Source organism: Zonotrichia leucophrys, chromosome 2 (genome assembly GCF_028769735.1).
Source record: "Zonotrichia leucophrys gambelii isolate GWCS_2022_RI chromosome 2, RI_Zleu_2.0, whole genome shotgun sequence".
Taxonomy (NCBI): domain Eukaryota; kingdom Metazoa; phylum Chordata; class Aves; order Passeriformes; family Passerellidae; genus Zonotrichia; species Zonotrichia leucophrys.
In genome coordinates, this window is record NC_088171.1 from 6,129,632 (window position 1) to 6,144,129 (window position 14,498).

The 14,498-nt window shown below is 40.6% G+C and overlaps 1 protein-coding gene across 3 annotated transcripts in view; it reads left to right on the top strand.

Moving 5' to 3' along the window:
• Positions 1 to 14,498, top strand: part of LOC135443558 (sodium channel protein type 5 subunit alpha-like) — a 214,421-nt gene that overhangs the window by 105,921 nt on the left and 94,002 nt on the right. For all 3 annotated transcript variants that reach the window (XM_064703849.1, XM_064703850.1, XM_064703851.1), the window contains 4 exons: positions 3,148 to 3,280; positions 6,800 to 7,038; positions 11,882 to 12,055; positions 13,464 to 13,820. In XM_064703849.1, coding sequence (XP_064559919.1) covers positions 3,148 to 3,280; positions 6,800 to 7,038; positions 11,882 to 12,055; positions 13,464 to 13,820 — 903 coding nt within the window. The remainder of the gene's footprint in view (positions 1 to 3,147; positions 3,281 to 6,799; positions 7,039 to 11,881; positions 12,056 to 13,463; positions 13,821 to 14,498) is intronic.

The following is a 14,498-nucleotide window of genomic DNA, read 5'->3' on the forward strand; positions in this document are numbered from 1 at the left end:
AAAATTCTGAAGGGTACAAGGAAAATTAAATCTGTCCTGGTTCCCAAAAATGGTCTTTAAAAACACTGCTATGCTTAAGCCCATCTTCACATAATCGTTTTGACATAGTTCAAAACTGTAGGCAGTGAGAACAAAATATCTCTGTTATGCATCCTCATTTACATCTAAATTACTGGATAGTATATTTGTCTCTATAGAATTTAGCTAATCCAAAGGAGGAACTTTTCCAATTCATCAGGGGGCAACAGAAATAATCTTTTCCTGCTGGAGGTGCCTATGTTTAACTCCATTGTGATTTCTCATCTGGATCCTAGGGACACTCCTTGCATAACTGTGGGGACTGATGTTATTTTATGTTTCATTTCTATAGAAATATAAGTACAATGAGAAGCTGTGCCTGTGTGTGTTCTCTCAGAGATGATAATAGCCTTTCTGCTGCCTGCTTGTCCAGTTCCTGGAATTGTTTCTGTCTCACAGCGCAAAAGCTGCCAGTTCCTGTGTGACTATCAACCATCTCTGTTCTAAAATAAATAAAAATAGTATAAACCCAAACCCACACATAACTATTCTTTACATATGGTAAAAGATTATGACCTTCCTTAAGCAGCATTAGCAATTCTAAGCAATTCACCTGGATGGAAACTTTCTTTCCTGGAAAAATTCTTCCTAGTAAGTGACAGAGTGGCTACGTGCTGGATTTACTGCTCTGTTGGCAAATCTTTGCCCAGTGGCACTGCCTGCCACACACTGTGTCATCTGTGTCTGTGCTCTGTGCCTGGTGCCAGGGGGCTGGCAGGAAACAGGGGCTTGGTTTAGTTAAATAAATTTAAAAAAAAAAAGGAAAAATGAACTTGTGAATGTTTTTCTTTTGGGTTTCTACCGCTTTGCACTTGTGAATAAAAGGTGGCTCTCAGGTAAGGGACTCTTGGGAATGAGGTTGTCTGATGACAAGTTACTGGTACATCCTATGCTTTAGGTCAGATAGGATGGGGAGATGTTAGAGCTTAAAAAAACTGAAATAAGCCACAGAGGTTTGAAATTTGAGGTTTTCTTACAGTTCATCAAACTTGTGGTTTGGGTTTTTTTTTTCTCTTTTTCTTTGCTTTTCCTTTCTTTCTTGTTTAAATTTATTCTACTTTTAAAAATTGCCTCCCTCCTGTTTTTCTGTCTAGCTCTTTCTTTTTGGTACCATGTATTTGTTATGTATTCCAAACTGCTGTGAATGATTATGCAATTTTGTAGATGCTTTCTTCATTAATAAAACATTTGTTGTTTCATTGGTTTTTATTGGATGTTTTTGAGGTGAAGGAAATCAAGCAAACTAATGCATCTGAAACACCATTCCTGGTATTCCCTGGCTCCTAAGCCAAGGAGAAAGTGTTTTCTAGTTGTGCATGACTCTCTCTGAAGAGTTTCTGGTTATGACTTTGCCTTTGAGATGACTTAGTCAGTAACTCAATGGGCAATGAGCAGATTCAGTTGAGTTTTTCTTTAAAAGGGGAAATAAAGGCCATTTTGGAGCATCACTGCTTTTCTGGCCCAGCTAATGTTTTCAGTTCTTGCTTTCAAAGTCTTTACTCTTCTCTGGCCTCACAGTGATTGGTGTTTTTAACTGCAGTGCTCGAAGTGACCTGGGACCAGCATCCTGGTTATCATTGTCATTGCCAATCATGGCCAAACATCTTTGCCCTTTGCTGGGGATATCCCCTGCCCTGAAGACGTCACAGTCCAGAAATACGGCTCATACAGCTTCAACACCTTTGTTTCTTGCTTTTCTCGTGGAATTGCCTTTCTTGAAGAGCATTTTTGGTAGAGAAAAGGAGGGCTCCTGGGTCCCTGGGCACAAACAGCAGAGCTGTGGAGCTGCTGCTTTTGGCACATCTCAGTTGGCATTCCAGGTGCTGATCAGGGGGGTCAGGGCCATTTCAGACCCAAGTGATGAGAAGATCCAGAAGGCTGAATCTAATTCCTTTAGCTCACTTCTCATGGAGAAACCAAAGCAGCTGCTCTGATATCTGAATAAACCAGTTTCTCATCTTTGCAGGGATTTATTCTCATTTCCTGTTTCCTTGAGCTATAACACAAGAGCCATCAGGATTATCCTTCTACACCTGTCTCGTTACACAATGTCTGGGTGCTTGAGGACCAGGGCAGGGGCTGTTAAACATTTATTTTGGGAAACTGAGGGTCTCAACCAGGAGGTCTGTGGCAGAGAATGATGTTAAACCTGGCTTTCCCAGGTTCTTGCACCTCAAAAACTTTTCTTTCCACCTGTGTGAGATCTGGAGGAGTAAACCAAGTGGGATTTGTTCTCTATATGAATTGAGAGCTTGTAATAATAAAAGCCTTAACATCTTGCTCCTGTGAGCTGACAATATGAAGTGTTTCATGCAGTGTGTGTCTTCAGCTATACTGTATTTCTGTCTGACTTCAGAAACCCAAGCCTACAAAAAGCATAAAACTAATTTAAAGTGAGACATTAAACAAAGACAGTTTGGGAGTTCTGTTTTCTGGTATTTGATTTCTTTGGGATTTTTTTTATTCTTTTCCTTGAGAAACATGAGAACAAGGGTTAGGTTATTTATTTTTTCCTGAGAAAAAGAAAGCTAAATCTCTCCCCTAATTATGGAGCTTCAGAATCCGTAACACCAAAGATCACCACAATGACAATATGTTCCTGAGATTTGGCACTGTTTCAGAACAAGGAAAAACATGTGTTGGGGAGTCATTTTGCTTGGTATGATATCAGAGGTCTGCAATGGAGCTGTTACCCACGCCCTTTTCCTTTTCTAGCTGTATAATTAAATACTTAACACATTTCAGAAATAATGGATTAATTAATGTAATTAAGCAGGCCTTCTTTCACAAGCAAAGAGCATGGGAAAGCAGCACTGCTATTCCTCTGGCATTGTAAGCCTTCCTTTATTTTCACCCACAGCTTACATGAAGGTGAAGGGCAGAACAAATTCTCCAAAATTGCTCAAAGTGCCATTTTCAAAACTATGCCCCACCAGCATGCCTTTAACACAAAAGTCAGTGAGCTTTAAACTCCTCAGATGACAAAATTAATGCTTAGGCAGTTTTGAAATTTTTGCCCAGTGTCTGCCTTGGATTTACTGTGCTGATCCAGTGTGTTCCTTTGAACAGACTTCCCCCTCGGACGAGGCAAGCAAGAAACAGCTTTTAATGCCCCACCGGCCCTCAGTGGACCACTCAGAGGAGCCCTTTCAGAGGCAGAGGGCAGTGAGTGCTGTCAGCATCATCACCAGTGCCCTGGAAGGTAAGAGTCATCCTCAGTTTCCCAGCTCAAAGCCACATCTGTGTTAAAAGGCAGGAAAAACTTGACACAAAATGCCCTGATATCGTTTTGAAAGAAGGCACTAAGGGTTGTTATTGCAACCCCTATAATAGAGGCAGCACAATCATTATCTTAGCCACGAACTTGTAAAAAATCCAGAGAAAATGCCATGTAATCAGAATTGGAGCTGTAAGATTTAAGATTTTGGGCTGTTGTGGTGTTAGATGGGCACAGGGCTCGCTGGAGTGAAGGGTAGCAGAGCACCAGCCTGGTTTGGGGTGACTGACTGCACATGTGCTGGTGCCTCATCTCACTGGGGCTGATGGAAAGCCTGGCACATGCAGAACCTCCAAATTGTCAGGGAGGAAAGTCTCAAAGTCTCTAAGTCTCTCACAACAGGGACACTGCAGTGTTGGAGTCCCACCACGAAATCTGAGGATGCCCAAAGGATGCTTTAACCACAGAAATATTTCTCAACCAATTCTTCCACTGCTCTTCTCATGAGTTACAGGAGAATTCTCCTCCTTTGGGTTTCCACAGGCAGGAACTTTGCATGTTCCTCTTACAAATTTATTGGCAGCAAGACAACTCAGAGCAAGTCCCCCACATTCCCAATCTTTTGACTTGTAGCATGAAAGGGCTTCCTACAATTTCTTGTGTCTCCTACACAAACAGGGATGAGAGAGGAGGTAGCACCAAAGAGCACAGAAAAAGTCAGTCAAGAGCACAGCAGCAAGGGAAATTGTGGATTCTCCTGCAGCCTATTTCTCTGTGTGACTGATGGATAGGGACTCACAGACAGGACCTGGACATTGCCCAGTGTGAAACCACAAAGCCCTTCCTCTTCCTCACCTTTTTACCCTCCCCATGGTTATATTCAGCAGTATTGTGACCAGAAGATATATTTGTGTTTGAATGAATAAAGAGCTGTGCTCTAAATAAGGAAATAATTGCTTTGGTGTATTCCAGTGTTTAATGTACTCTGCAAAGGTTTTATTTGTTTTCTGTGGGGTTTTTAGCAATTAGCTTTGTGACTGATTTGCTCTTTGTAATGTGTTAAGAATGCCTAAAAGGTTTGGACTTCTGGAGTTCTTGTTTATTTAATGGTATTTTTCTATTCCTTTATACCACACAGATAGAGACCATCCAGGCTAGGATAACTCAGAGGACATGGCACTCAGGAATGTGCTTTAGTGGTGAACTTGGCAGTCAAGGGATAACAGCTGGAATCTTAAATGTCTCTTCCAACCTAAACGATTCTATGATTCTATGTAGAAGAATCCTTATTAAAGATTTCCTAACTCCCAGACTTTGATTAGTCATTGAAATTGAATACTTGTTAACAGGGAATGTCAGATCAGTATAAAATACATCACAGTATTTAACCATATTAATGGCTGTAAGATTTGTGCCAAACCTTGAAACAGCCAGACCAGAAATCCCTTCCCCTTTACTTATTTGGTGTCTGCTCTTAGCTCTTGGGCAGTCAACAACTGTCTGTTTTTTCCAGACATTACAAAGCCTTGCAGACAAGAAAGGACCTATTTCTGTTTAAATTTAAAAGTAAGAGAAAAACCATCACAATGCTGGTTGTATTTTTCTGATCATTTTTAACAGTAGCAGAAGAAACAGAGGCTAATTTTACTTTTTCTTTTGCAGATATTAGAAAAAAATTAAATATCCAGTGTTTTCCAAATATCATATTCACTGGGAAAGGATGTGGATTATTAATTTATTTAAACCATTTTAATGCCACATCACTGCCAAAAGACAACAGTCATACCCTCCTCCTTCCCTGTGTTTCTGCACTTTGTGTGATTGGTTTTCAGCTGAACCAACAAGCAGAACCAGCTCACCCAGAAGGTCCAGGAGCACAAAAGCTGGCAAAAGGACAGAGAAATAACATGTGGCTGAGGCTGAAGGGGGTGAAACAAAATCTTTTAGCAGCAACCTGGACATAAAGGGGCATATGTGTGAAGAATATGGTCTAGATTTACCTGGAAAATTAGATCCCTAAAGAATTGACTGCTCTAAACCCCTTATTGCTTTCAGAGGCAAGTTTCAAAAAAAAAAAAAAAAAAAAGTTCATTGAAATCCATGGTTCTCAAATAATTTTAGAATTTACCTGTAAACCCTCAGTTTGCAGGCTGGAAAGAGTAATTTCTTGGGATCAATTTGATTTCCCAAAGACCTCAGAACAGTGTAAATGTGTGTGCAATACCTGTGCAGGCAGGACGCCATAGGGTGTTTTGAAAGCTTGATGGAAGACACCTAATAGCACAGTTCTGTTGTCCTTGGAAGAAAAGTGGATAAAGAATCAGAGAATCTGAGGAAAAATTCTCCAAGATCAGCAGGTCCAACCTTTGACTGAATACCCCCATGCCACCAAACCATATTGCAAAATGCCACGTCCACTCAGTTTTTGAACATTTCCAGGGGAGTGACTCCATCTGTGCTTAACCACTCTTTCAGTAAAGAGATTTTTTTCCCAATATCCAATCTGAAGCTCCCCTGGCACAGCTTGGGGCCATTTCCCCTTGTCCCAAATGCTTCCTGCCTTGGGAGAGCAGGCTGTTTATGAACTGATTGAAATAACAGCCTTGGCTGAAGTTTTCCTGTTATCAGTGCAGCTTCTAATTATATAGACTAAAACCATAATACAGCATTCCATGCCCATAAAGGAATCAGAAAAGGAAGGCATTAAGCAATTCTGCTGATCATTGTCATTTAGCCATTAACTGTCTCTTTTTTGGACTTTTTTTTCAGCATTTAACACAACTTATGAAGCTATTTCAGTTCTTTTGTGCATAGGTAAAATGAGCATGTAAAAGTGGTATTACAGGCAATCTTTTAAGAGCACCTTTAAAAAGCACATTTTTAGTAGCATTTTGAAACTGGCTTATGTGCTCCCTGATTTTGTCAGTGGGCTTTTTAGAAAAATCAGATATTTAATGCTGTTTTGGATTGCACATCAAGGACAGAAATTCTGTTGACAACTACTGTGATAGTCTCATTCTCAAGTACTTAAATAAGCTTTAAATATTGGATTTAAACTCTTTCATCTCTTATCTGCTTTAAAAGGTATTACTTAAGGTACTTTGAAAATGTGAGCAGGGAATGAAAATTAGATATTCCAATCTAAGCTAAATGAAGACAGTGTGTTCTTATCCATTGGAAATTGGCAAAATGGAAAATAGAGTAAGAATCCAAGCCTATATATAATACCAGACTTCACATATTTACTGTGATTCTCACTTTTTGCCTGTGACACTTTTAAAAGGTTTTTGCTTTCAGAAAAGGTCACTGTCTGCTAAGTGCAGGTCAACTGGCTAAAACCCCAAAGTGTGTAATTTGCCAGCCTGTTAGGACAGGAATATTTTTATCTTTGAAAAAAATTTGGGGTAATTTGTGGGCCTTCCTCTGTGTAATGAGTAATTTTAAGTGTTCTCTTGTCGTATAACTCAGTGTGAATTGACTGTGACTTTGCTGCTTGTGACTTAGAGCTTGAGGAATCGCACCAGAAATGTCCTCCCTGCTGGAACCACTTTGCTGTTAAATTCCTCATTTGGGATTGCTGCCCACTTTGGCTTTTAATCAAGAAATTTGTCAAGTTTGTGGTCATGGACCCGTTCACTGACCTCACCATCACCCTGTGCATTGTGCTGAACACGCTCTTCATGGCCCTGGAGCACTACAAGATGACCAAGGAGTTTGAGCACATGCTCTACATTGGCAATTTGGTAAGTCAGCCTGAGCTTGAAGTGCCACCTGAGGGGTGAAATTCCTGCTTTTTAAAGTTTTGGCCATGGGAATGTCCCACTTTGATAACTGCCAGCATTGCTTTGCCTTTGTCAAGCAAGTCTCGCCTTCTGAAGAGAACTGAATGAGAAGCAAATGTCTATTTTTATCAAGCTAACATATCCTGATGTTATTAGTAACCGTTAAAGTCATGATTTTGGGCTGTTCCTGATAGATATCTGCTTAAGGAAATGAGATAAGAGAAAGGTTAATGAGCTCTATTCAGGTTTTCTGGTAAAGCACCCATAAGGCAGAAGTTCTTGGTGACTAATAGTGACTTTTATGTTAAAACAGAAATATACAGAAAAAAAGCAAGGCAAGATCTTGGAGGGAAGTGGAGTTGTGCTTGATCATGGGTTGGTATCTATGCTGGAAGGTGCCTGTAGTGCATCTTCTACATGAGCTGGGTCCTATGAAATCCCCAGGGCAGAGGGGACAGGGAGCAAAGCATGGCCAGTGCTTTGAGGGGAAATTTAATGTACAAACCAGAGCAGGTAGGTGTAGAGATACAAAGCAAGCAGAGATCACACTTGTCCCAAGAAAAGCAGAGGGACCCTCCACAGTCAAGCTGCAGGGACAGCAGAAAAGCCTTTCCAAAGGTAATGAGATTCAATTTGTGACCCAGGGAGCCAATAAAACTCTGTAGTCACAACAAAATGGAGTCTTTCTCTTTAATAATCTTTCTCTGAGTTATGTTTAAAAGTTGCCATATGTTACTGCTTTAAAACTTAATCTTTAGAATTCTTTTAATTGTAGAAGAATCTGAATTAGAAAAAGCACAGCCATCTAGCTATGGCATGGTGGGATTGCCCCTAAAATGTGGTGGCAGCAGCAGAGATATCCTATAGAAACAAAAGTGATCTGGATAATCTGGAAGGTGGATGCTGCTAAGTTTGCATTTGAGGAGCTCACAGCAGAGGTTAAAAAGCCCTTTATTTCTGTAAAAACAGAGGCTGCAGTATCTCAAAGCTGGATTAATGTCACCTAATTTTAGGTATTTACAGTGTAGGAGTCTGTGCCAGTTGTCTTTGTCTCTTTAAAGTCAGTGGAAAGTGATGGATAGTTTCAATCCCCATGAATGTGATGTTGTAGTGACATTTACTTTTGGATAAGGTGAGCAGTGGCCTGTAGGGCTGTGACTGCAGTGGCCATTGACCACAGTGGGAGCAAACAGAGACATTGCAGGTGTGGGACCTGCCTTTAGTGAGAAGTTTCTAATTTTGGAACATTTGGGTAGCTAGTAGCAATAACCAAGCATTTTGTATCAGTCCTAGAATATGGGATATAACATATAGATTTTTTTTCTTTACCCTGCTCCTTGTTATTTCCAGCTCTGGGCTTCCATGGGTTGAGGTTACTCCTCTGGGCTGTGGGACCTGTCTCCAGCTTTTCAGCTGATGTGTCTTGGCAAATCTCCCTCTGTTGTTGTGCTCACCAGAAATCTGTTTGGGTCTCTCTTGCTCCAAAGCCATGCTCCTGCCCTCTGCAGAAAGCAGCAGATAAGGACAGCTTGGAAATCATCTTACAGGACAGTACTCAGCTTCACTTTGCAGCCAACATTCCTTCTTGCTGCTCAACAATTTGTGGCCTTCTAAGATGACTTGAAAAAATTCCTTTGTGTCCATCAGAGCAGGTGGCAAAGCCTCCACTTCCCTCTCTGGCACTTGGGATAGTCAAGGTGTCTGCTTCTCACTCTGCTTTTGGCATATCAGCCTCCCTCTTTGCAGACCGCAAGCAGTGAAACTTTAGCCCTTGGCTCCCCTCCTGCCAGCACAGCTCCTGTAGACCTGCCAGGGCTGAGCAGGGCTGTGCCAGGTGCCATCAGGAAATTAGACACTCAGGAGAGACAGGGATTTTTGCAAACAGGGGAATTTTGCAGAGAGACACATTTTTCTTTTTCTTTCTTTCTTTTTTTTTTTTTTCCTTTTCCAGAGAGAGAAATTTTACAAAGCAAATTTTGCAAAATTTCGACAGAAAATAAAAGAGAAGAAAAATCTCACTGTGTGTTTCTTAGCACTGCCTAGAGCTATTTCTCTTCCTTGTGCTGAAGTGTAAAGTAAGCAAAACAGCCTGCCTGCATTTTTTGTAGCAGGCTGATGGCTCGCGGCTCCCCTTCTCCTGAGATCCCAGCCTGGGTTTGTGAGAGCCCAGGCTGCCTCAGCTCACCCTCACCAGCTTTACAAAACCCCTGCATAACTGGATTAATTGTGAGCAGAGCAGGTCAGGGAAAGGTAACTCCATTTCGTGGAAGATTTTGCAAAGTCATTTGTAATGAAAATTGACATTTTTTGCAATTCCCTGTGAAAGGGAAGGGAGTCCCAGCTCCAGGGCAGGCTGCCAGGTGGCTGCATCCCCTGAGCTGCAGACTGGCAGCCCCCCCTCTGCCCCCACATTGGCTGGCTGGCTGTCTTCCCGTTGCATCTAACCCTCTTTGAGTGATTATGCTAGCATTAAACAGGGGAAATATTAAACAGGGCAGGTTTTGGCTCTTTTTTTTTCTTTTTTTCTTTTTTTTTTTTTTTTACTCTGAGCAAATGTTTCTGAGAGAAGTGAAAGAATAAAAAATGGAATATGGATTTTCTTCCTCTGGATCTGCCAGTCACTGGGGCTCTCCTGCTGGGATTGTCCATCTCCTTCATTCAGCGTCTTCCAGGCCCCTTTAACTCATCGCTTACAGGAATGAACATTTTCAAACGTGATCAGAAGGCCAGCTGAGCACGTGTACAGAGTTCATCTGCCCACGCAGTGCCACCACTTAAAAAATGAGTGGAGAGAGCAAGAACTCCCTCAATTTCTGTTTTCCTTTAGAAGCTGAGGCACCATTATGCAACATTAAAGCCTAAATGGCTGAAACAACAGATAAAAGGGTTTTCTGTTTGTTTTTTTTTTTTTTTTTAAGACAAAGTGCTCCACATCAGCAGTGTCATATTTAGCACCAGTGGGAAGTTAAGCCACTTGTTTTCTCTCCAGCCTTTATCACAAGAAGCACTCAGCCCCTTGTGCAGGTGCTGTGTGGAATTTGTGGCTGGTACATAACACACACACAATCCCTGATGCCTCCAGGAAGGCTCAGACATTTTGCTGCTTTGCTGTGACATTTCCTTCTCAGAAGGCTATTGATTAAAATGATTCAGGCAAAGAAAGTGATCCTCCTGAGTCATTTTCTCAGCAAGAGGGTTGCATAATGTGTGCAGCGTGGTCTTGTAGTTTTTTAAGGCAGTCCCCTGGATAGAATTTCACAGACATCCAGTTTTGTCTTGCTCGCTGTCCCAGGAAAAATTTGAGCATTATGGTGGGAATCTTTGGTATCTCTAACCCCTGTGACTCACAAGTTCTTTGCTAATTAGAAATGTGAGACAGGTTGTTTGTTGTGTTCTTGGTATGAGGTGGTGATGGGAAGTTGCTCTATTACTGCAATCCAAGATATCATTTTCCTGAGGGGAAGCAGAAGGTATTTTCCATAAGGAATTGTGTAAAATGGCCACTTGGAGCAATTAATTCCTGAAGAATTACAGAGCAAAGCCAAGCACTTCTCAAATTCAGGCTATGATAATTTATTTTTATTTTTTTAATATCATAATGGTATGATTTTACTCCTTCCCTTTCACTTCTCAGTGGGTGTCTCATCTCTGTTGCTCAGAATTGATCAGTTTTGCTGGGTTAATGTTGCAAATATTCAATTTCTTGGAAGAAAAACATTTCTCCTTGTCTCTATATTAGTGATACATGACCTCTGGATTTTCCCCTCTATTTTGACCAACAAAGTGCATTACTGTTGATTGTTTTACAGAAAACCATGTATTTTAATTTTAAAGATATCAATTTCTGCAAATATATCTATTTCTATTTCAGAAATTCCAGAATTTTCCAGAAACATAAAGCTCTGGGCAGCTTGTACTAGGATGTGACATTAAAATAAAACATGATATGACAAACTTGGTGCCCACATTTTGTCATTTTAAGTTGATTGTAGCATTGCACTATGCATTTAAAACATTACTTAGGCAGGACATGCAAAAGTACAAAATCTGATTCTCTGGGATGCTTTACAGGAATCTATTAGAAGTGAATTTGCTGTCAGCAGCCTTCCTTTCCCTGCTCCCTCTGCCTCATAGGTATATTTATATGTTGTTTTAAAGAAAAATGTTCCAATTAGAAGCACCAACATATGACATTTGAACTGGGTCATAAATAACCAATGTGTTCCCAGGATGCAATGAGAAAAAAATTGCTGTGACAATTTGTAAAAAAAAAAAAAAACAAAAACCAAACCCACCAAGACTCGAATTAGAGTTTCTAATCATCTCTGCTGCCAGCAATAACCTCAGAATAACTGGAGGCGTGCATTGCCCTTCTATTGATAATAAGAACAAAATAAAAAGGGATTATACACCAGATACGCTGCAACACAAATAGCCCTTAACACTCTCCATTCACTTAGCTTTCTCCGCTGAAATATATAGATTTAACCTTTATAAAAGACACCTTTACACCTTTTTTTTTCTTTTTACCACTGTGATTATTCAGATGATGGAAGCACATAGAAATGTATGTTCCAATCCAGATCCTCAAGACAGACGTCATTATAAGTTTACGGAAGTATCAGGTATTATTGTGAAAAGACTAGACAAAATTATAATAGAGATAAAGAGTGAGCCACAAAAAAAGCAAATATTTGTTTGAATGTGTGTGAGTTTCTGCTGGGTTTACTTGTGAGAGTGGTAACTCCACAAGCAAGGAGTTGTGCTTAAAAGGTTATTTTGACTTCATATTTTCTTTCTGCAGGTCTTCACTGGGATTTTTACAGCAGAAATGATCTTCAAAGTAATTGCCCTTGACCCCTACTACTATTTCCAACAGGGCTGGAATATTTTTGACAGCATAATTGTTATTCTAAGCCTGATGGAACTGGGTTTGTCCAGCATGGGAAACCTGTCTGTTTTACGCTCCTTTCGTCTGGTAATGGTCTTATTTTGTTCTTAACCATCTTTTTTTAATTACACATAAACTCTGACATGAATGCAACGTATTTTCTTAAAATGCATCTGCCTATAATTGCTGCAAGCTGGTGAACAGTATGTGACACTAATTACTGTGGGATAAATGGAATTGTTCCAGATTTACATCAGGGTAAATGAGAACATAATTTGATTCCTTCTAGCTGTGCCAGGTACTTGAAGCACACTTAAAATATTTGAATTCCAATTTGTAATAAAGATCTGCCATTTTATACCTGTGCACCTGTTAGCACAGACAGTAGAAAATTGATAGCCCAAGAAATGCAAGAGCTGATAACTTGTTGTTTTAGGAGCTGTTATTCCTAAATTATGTTATAAACATGCCACTGTTCTTTTAGATGTTGTCAAAAGAAAATGTCTTTGAATTATTCAGAGAGGGATTTTTTTTTTTCTAGAACTGATCAGCATAACACAGCATCTGTCTTTCACGGGAACTCCTGAGCTGTCAGCTCCTTTGTTAAGCAGGGGACAGTGGTGTTCTATTAATGAGAGACTGGCAACATTCTGGAACAGAAAAGTACTTTCCTTGCCAGCCTGACATTTGTGTTGCACTTCATGTACCAGGATGTCCATGCTAATTATTCTGGCCATGATATGGCTTCAAAATTTTTAAGATCAGGAAAACAAGCCCTAGTGGTTTCATTTACCAGAAGAAAATGATTTTTTTTTTCCCCAAAATTTTCTGCATTGCTCAAAAACGTAAATTTTCCATCACTGTCCTAAGTGTCTCCCTCCATTTTTTTGGAGCAATCCTGCTTCAATAGGGCTTAATTTAGACCTTCAGCTGAAAACACAGCACAAGGGCTAGGCACCATTTACATCCTTAAAATAGGTCTTAAGTGGGCCGTGGGCTGTGCACAGACCGCGGGATCCTCGGCACAGAGGTGATTTTCACCCTGGGAGCTAACAGCTAATAACATCTGACTGAGACTTGCTCTGAAGCACAGAGGAATTCCTTCTCTCATTGGGGGACCAAACCTGAAATCCCTCCCTCCAGATGCCTGCCAGGATGTTTATTTTGAGGAGGAAAAGCAACACAAAAGAAAATACTAAGAAATAGATGTGATTCTTCCATCCTTTCCCCACCAGTGGGGGAATGTGCCATTAAAACCATGTCTATCTAACCAGGCAGAGCATAGCTCAGGAAAACTTAATTCTCATCTGAGAAGCCCAAGTGATGTTTTATTAATAGAAGTAATGAGGTTAACAGGAAGTATGGCTAAAATCACCTTGTACCACATGCACTGCGGCATTTAACATCTTTCACGTTTTACTCACTTTAATAATGCATTGGCTGAAATGGCTGATGCTCCTGTGAGCTGACACTGTTGTTTATGTTCTGTTCACAGCTGAGAGTCTTCAAGTTGGCAAAGTCCTGGCCGACCTTAAACACGCTCATTAAAATAATTGGAAACTCAGTGGGTGCCCTGGGTAACCTCACCCTCGTGCTGGCCATCATTGTCTTCATCTTTGCCGTGGTAGGGATGCAGCTTTTTGGGAAGAGCTACCTGGACAATGTGAAGAAGATAAGCACCACTGGCAACCTGCCACGGTGGCACATGAACGATTTCTTCCACTCGTTCCTCATCATCTTCCGAATTTTGTGTGGAGAGTGGATCGAGACCATGTGGGACTGCATGGAAGTAGCTGGGCAGCCACTGTGCCTTCTCGTCTTCTTGTTGGTCATGGTGATAGGAAACCTGGTGGTGAGTTCTCAAGATGTTTTGGTTATTTTTTCTTCCTTTCCTGGTGGGCATGTACAAATGTACCATTTTTTAATCCAGAAACGGCAAATCTCACATTGCTCTACAATTTTAATTCAATGAACCAAGTTGTCACCAAGACAAATTTGCTCCTATCCCAAAGCTGCATTACTAGTTGGCTAGTTGGAAATGAGGACTTGCTGGGTTTTCCAGAAGAGCAGATGTTTTACTAGAAGAAAGGCACATGGGTTGATCACAGTGATTTTATATTTTATGCTGTTCATGGGGCTGAAGGCTTTCCTCATCTCTTTTCTGTACAGGTGTGAGTATCACCTCACCTATTCCTGTTTTGGAATGTTTATTTTTCCTTTCACTTTTATATATTCATATTTATATTTCACTTCACTTCTGGCCCAGAATACACAACTTTACCACAGCACAGTGTCTTTGAGAGGAGTTTTGAATGTCTTTAGCCTGCATGTTTTAGGTAGCTCCAGGTTTTGTTTACAGTAATGTCACTGGCTCACTTGCTGGTTTTTTAATAGACTCTCCCATAAGCATGGCTTACACAAGCTCTGAACCTATTAAGACTGAATTATATTTCCCTGTTGACATCTTAAGGAGCGCTTTGCTGGCTTTCAGTCATAGTGGAAATGTTTTGCCTGTTCAGCTTGCAGAGCA